At 46.2% G+C, this 6,191-nt stretch overlaps 1 protein-coding gene across 1 annotated transcript; it reads left to right on the top strand.

The window, feature by feature from the left end:
- Positions 1-382: 382 nt before the first annotated feature.
- Positions 383-4,793, top strand: LOC121842144 (piggyBac transposable element-derived protein 4-like; the record flags this gene model as incomplete). Its single annotated transcript, XM_042312234.1, is given in 2 exon segments — positions 383-592; positions 3,338-4,793. Coding segments are annotated over 2 exon segments (1,666 nt in total), but the record flags the coding sequence as incomplete, so codon positions are not given.
- Between the last annotated feature and the right edge of the window lie 1,398 nt (positions 4,794-6,191).

The raw sequence follows: 6,191 nt of genomic DNA, 5'->3' as shown, positions 1-6,191 counted from the left end.
TATATTTAGAACCACCTGATGGAATCCAACTATGAAGGTTGTATATATTTAGAACCACCTGATGGAATCCAACTATGAAGGTTGTATATATTTAGAACCACCTGATGGATAGGAATCCATCCACGTCTGTGTCCCACAACTGTCTAGTTGTGTGTATTCTGACTTCTAATACAGAATTAATTAGTAAGTAAACATATTACCAGTAAGCTCTACAACATTTGTTTTAAAATCACACCAAGATTGTTTTAAATTATTAAATGTTTGAAAACTGGCCTCAGGTTATTGTGAGGCAGTTTTATCATGTGGAGATTTCATTCTGTTCTCTCTTTAAATAAACACTGTCTTTGGCAGGAGGAAAACCGAACTTGGAGGAACCAGAGACGTCCAAACCAGCAAGACGACACCTCTGCTCCCAGATTGGAAAGAGTTTTACCAAGTTAGGAAGCCTGAACAGACATGAGGGGACACACACTGGAGATGGGGAAAGTGACACAGAACTACTACAGGACGAAGACGAGTCACTGAGCGAACACAGCTTTGACTCCCAGACGGAAGATATGTTTTTACATGGCGAGGACATGGTTTTGGACTGGTAAGTTCTTCTCATGATAATGCCGGGATTTGAAATTAATAAAATATGATCAATTAGAGAATTTTTATGAGAGATTTTTTACATTATAATCAGTAATGAAATGTGTAAAGACATTGGCTATACATTGTGGGTGAATGTGTAGATACAGTGGGGAGAACAAGTATTTGATACACTGCCAATTTTACAGGTTTTCCTACTTACAAAGCATGTAGAGGTCTGTCATTTTTTTTATCATAGGTACACTACAACTGTGAGAGACGGAATCTAAAACAAAAATCCAGAAAATCACATTGTATGATTTTTTAAAGTAATTAATTTGCATTTTGTTGCATGACGTAAGTATTTGATACATCAGAAAAGCAGAACTTAATATTTGGTACAGAAACCTTTGTTTGCAATTACAGAGATCATACGTTTCCTGTAGTTCTTGACCAGGTTTGCACACACTGCAGCAGGGATTTTGTCCCACTCCTCCATACAGACCTTCTCCAGATCCTTCAGGTTTCGGGGCTGTCGCTGGGCAATACGGACTTTCAGCTCCCTCCAAAGATTTTCTATTGGGTTTAGGTCTGGAGATTGGCTAGGCCACTCCAGGACATTGAGATGCTTCTTACGGAGCCACTCCTTAGTTGCCCTGGCTGTGTGATTCAAGTCATTGTCATGCTGGAAGACCCAGCCACGACCCATCTTCAATGCTCTTACTGAGGGAAGGAGGTTGTTGGCCAAGATCTCGCGATACATGGCCCCATCCATCCTCCCCTCAATACGGTGGAGTCGTCCTGTCCCCTTTGCAGAAAAGCATCCCCAAAGCATGATGTTTCCACCTCCATGCTTCACGGTTGGGATGGTGTTCTTTGGGTTGTACTCATCCTTCTTCCTTCAAACATGGCAAGTGGAGTTTAGACCAAAAAGCTCTTTTTGTCTCATCAGACCACATGACCTTCTCCCATTCCTCCTCTGGATCATCCAGATGGTCATTGGCAAACTTCAGACGGCCCTGGACATGCGCTGGCTTGAGCAGGGGGACCTTGCCTGCTCTGCAGGATTTTAATCCATGACGGGATAGTGTGTTACTAATGGTTTTCTTTGAGACTGTGGTCCCAGCTCTCTTCAGGTCATTGACCAGGTCCTGCCGTGTATTTCTGGGCTGATCCCTCACCTTTCTCATGATCATTGATGCCCCAGACCGAGGGTGATTGACCGTCATCTTCAACTTCTTCCATTTTCTAATAATTGCGCCAACAGTTGTTGCCTTCTCACCAAGCCGCTTGCCTATTGTCCTGTAGCCCATCCCAACCTTGTGCAGGTCTACAATTTTATCCCTGATGTCCTTACTCAGCTATCTGGTCTTGGCCATTGTGGAGAGGTTGGAGTCTGTTTGATTGAGTGTGTGGACAGGTGTCTTTTATACAGGTAACGAGTTTAAACAGGTGCAGTTAATACAGGTAATGAGTGGAGAACAGGAGGGATTCTTAAAGAAAAACTAACAGGTCTGTGAGAGACGGAATTCTTACTGGTTGGTAGGTGATCAAATACTTATGTCATGCAATAAAATGCAAATGAATTACTTAAAAATCATACGATGTGATTTTCTGGATTTTAGTTTTAGATTCCGTCTCACAGTTGTAGTGTACCTATGATAAAAAAATGACAGACCTCCACATGCTTTGTAAGTAGGAAAACCTGCCAAATTGTCAGTGTATCAAATCCTTGTTCACCCCACTGTATCTATAGTATATAATCAATATCAATAGATTTGATATAAGAATGGAGTAGAATGGAACAGCAAACACTCACCTCACCACAGTGACCGTGTTCCCTCTACTCCACACAATGAGCTCACCACAGTGACCGTGTTCCCTCTACCACAGTGACCGTGACCGTTTCCCTCTACTCCACAATGAGCACCACAGTGACCGCCCTCACCACAGTGACCGTGTTCCCTCTACTCCACACAGTCACCTCACCACAGTGACCGTGTTCCCTCTACTCCACACAGTCACCTCACCACAGTGACCGTGTTCCCTCTACTCCACACAATGAGCTCACCACAGTGACCGTGTTCCCTCTACTCCACACAGTCACCTCACCACAGTGACCGTGTTCCCTCTACTCCACACAATCAGCTCACCACAGTGACCGTGTTCCCTCTACTCCACACAGTCACCTCACCACAGTGACCGTGTTCCCTCTACTCCACACAATGAGCTCACCACAGTGACCGTGTTCCCTCTACTCCACACAGTCACCTCACCACAGTGACCGTGTTCCCTCTACTCCACACAATGAGCTCACCACAGTGACCGTGTTCCCTCTACTCCACAATGAGCTATGGACCGACCACTGTGACCGTGAGGGAACCCTCTACTGAGCTCACACAGTAGCGGTCACCACAGTGACCGTATACTGTATGGAGTAGAGGGAACACGGTCACTGTGGTGAGGTGACTGTGTGGAGTAGAGGGAACACGGTCACTGTGGTGAGGTGACTGTGTGGAGTAGAGGGAACACGGTCACTGTGGTGAGGTGAGTTTGCTGTTCCATTCACTCCATTCCATTGTTATATAAATATCCATTGGGGGCTGGTGAGGGGAGGACGGCCCACAACAATGGCCAGAGTGGAATGGAACAGCACTTCACCATAGTGATTGTGTTCCCTCTACTCTATATAATATCTGTTTAATTGACGTGTTGATACCGGGCTCATCTGTAAAAGTATTCTTACTGATGGTTTTTTCTTACACAGTGCCAGGGACTCGGATGAACAATGGGAACCCACAATGTCAAGGTGTCCATCCCCCACTAATTCAGACGCTGAAGCTGGTTCATCCAGCCGGACCCCTGCTGCCTCCGGCTCCACACCTTCCCCCGCCCGGCCATCTAGAGGTGTGAAGAAGCCAGCCCAGAAGCGGAGGAGGGCCAGCGAACCAGCGACAACTACCATCGAGGCAGAGGATCGTTGGCACACTGTGCTAGAAGATGATGTGGAGCCACTTCCACCAACATTTAGACCGAAAAGGCATCCAGGACCTCAGCTGGACATGACTGCAGAGTACAGCCCCCGTCATCTTTTCCAGATGTTTTTCTCCTTGTCAGTTCTTGATTCGCTGGTTTCTAACACCAACAAGTATGGGGCTAAGAAACAAGCAGGCAAGAAAGAGGCATGGAAGCCCATTTCCATCCAAGACCTGTACTGTTACATCTCAATGGTTATTTACATGGGGGTGGTGAAGTTGAAAACCCTGAATGACTACTGGAAAACGTCACCTCTCTACCAACTGCCTTTCCCCACCACTCTCATGTCTTGTGAAAGGTTTCTGACTATCTCACGGGCGCTTCATATCAGTGACCCACAAGTTGATGACGACAATGACAAGAAGAGAGGCACAGCAAGCTTTGATAGGCTCTGCAAAATCAAACCTCTCTACTCCAGCATGGTTGAGGCCTGCAAGACCCATTTTCAGCCCAACCAGAACCTGTCCATAGATGAGAGGATGGTAGCCTCAAAGGCTAGAATTGGCCTCAAACAACGTATGTGTAACAAGCTGTGTGGGTACAAACTCTTTGTTTTGGCCGATTCTATGTGTGCCTACACTTGGAATTTGTTTGTTTGTGAGGGGGAAAGCAGTTTTGCGACCGGTAAGGGACTCAGTTATGATTCCGTTATGGAGTTGTTGGATTTTCAACTGCTGGGGAAGGGCTACAAACTGTTTATGGACAACTTCTACACAAGCCCTACCCTGTTCACAGACCTGAGGAAGCAGGATGTGTGGGCTTGTGGCACCATCCGTACCAACAGACAGGGCTTTCCGAAAGCCAAGGAGAATGACATGCCTAAGAGGGCTGATCGGGGTACCATGCGATGGATTCGTAAAGATGACCTGCTCTTTGTTAAGTGGATGGATGCCAGAGAGGTGGTCATGTGCTCCAGTATCCACAAATCCTTCAGTGGCGATCACGTCAACAGGCGTGTGAAGGATGCCAATGGTGCATGGGCCACAAAAAGGGTCCCCATTCCTGCTGCTATAAAGGATTACAACAAGAGCATGGGAGGTGTGGACCTGTCAGACGCTCTGATAGGCTACAACAATGTTCTTCACAAGACAATGAAATGGTACAGGACATTGTTCTATCACTTCATTGACATTGCTGTGATGAATGCATTCGTCCTTCATAAGGAAATGGCTCAGAGCTGTGGACAGACCTCCATGACACCGCTAGCCTTCAGAGAGCTGCTCATCCAGGAGCTTGCTGGCTACAACATGTCCACTGCATCACATTCTGTCCCTTCTACTCCTGCCATCAGTGGTGTTCACATTCCCAAATTCTTATCTGCAGGCATGAATGTGCCTCGGGGTAAAAAGGGCACAGTGGGGAGGCGTCGTTGTGTTCTGTGTCACAGGAAATGCTCTGTCGCCTGCACCGCTTGTTCTGTTACCCTCTGCTTTACACCAGAAAGAGACTGCTATGGGACTTGGCATCAGCAGCAGGATATTGTGTAGAGGACTGAGGATCTACACCAGAAAGAGACTGCTATGGGACTTGGCATCAGCAGCAGGATATTGTGTAGAGGACTGAGGATCTACACCAGAAAGAGACTGCTATGGGACTTGGCATCAGCAGCAGGATATTGTGTAGAGGACTGAGGATCTACACCAGAAAGAGACTGCTATGGGACTTGGCATCAGCAGCAGGATATTGTGTAGAGGACTGAGGATCTACACCAGAAAGAGACTGCTATGGGACTTGGCATCAGCAGCAGGATATTGGGACTTGGCATCAGAGGACTGAGGATCTACACCAGAAAGAGACTGCTATGGGACTTGGCATCAGCAGCAGGATATTGTGTAGAGGACTGAGGATCTACACCAGAAAGAGACTGCTATGGGACTTGGCATCAGCAGCAGGATATTGTGTAGAGGACTGAGGATCTACACCAGAAAGAGACTGCTATGGGACTTGGCATCAGCAGCAGGATATTGTGTAGAGGACTGAGGATCTACACCAGAAAGAGACTGCTATGGGACTTGGCATCAGCAGCAGGATATTGTGTAGAGGACTGAGGATCTACACCAGAAAGAGACTGCTATGGGACTTGGCATCAGCAGCAGGATATTGTGTAGAGGACTGAGGATCTACACCAGAAAGAGACTGCTATGGGACTTGGCATCAGCAGCATCAGAGGACTGAGCTAGGAGACTGCTATGGGACTTGGCATCAGCAGCAGGATATTGTGTAGAGGACTGAGGATCTACACCAGAAAGAGACTGCTATGGGACTTGGCATCAGCAGCAGGATATTGTGTAGAGGACTGAGGATCTTCCAAATACTGTCATTCTAAAGTGTGGAATTTGGATTATTATTTCATTTTTTTGGGGGGGGTGTTAGCATAGCATTTTTGTATGTTGTATATAGTTATTTGCTTGAAAATGTATCACTTTACCAATTCAGCCACTTGGGTAGATTTGGGCAACTTGTGTGGGACACCTGGGTGACTTCATATTAAATGTCAAAATATTGCTCAGTATGGCCTTTCTCTTGTGTTTCAAAGATGTTACAAAAAAAATAGTTTTTTTTTTTTTTTCTTCTTTGCGTTATCT

Source organism: Oncorhynchus tshawytscha, unplaced genomic scaffold (assembly GCF_018296145.1).
Source record: "Oncorhynchus tshawytscha isolate Ot180627B unplaced genomic scaffold, Otsh_v2.0 Un_contig_8010_pilon_pilon, whole genome shotgun sequence".
NCBI classification, from domain to species: domain Eukaryota; kingdom Metazoa; phylum Chordata; class Actinopteri; order Salmoniformes; family Salmonidae; genus Oncorhynchus; species Oncorhynchus tshawytscha.
Note: the sequence above shows the minus strand (reverse complement) of the source record. Positions and strands in the feature narration are given on the sequence as shown.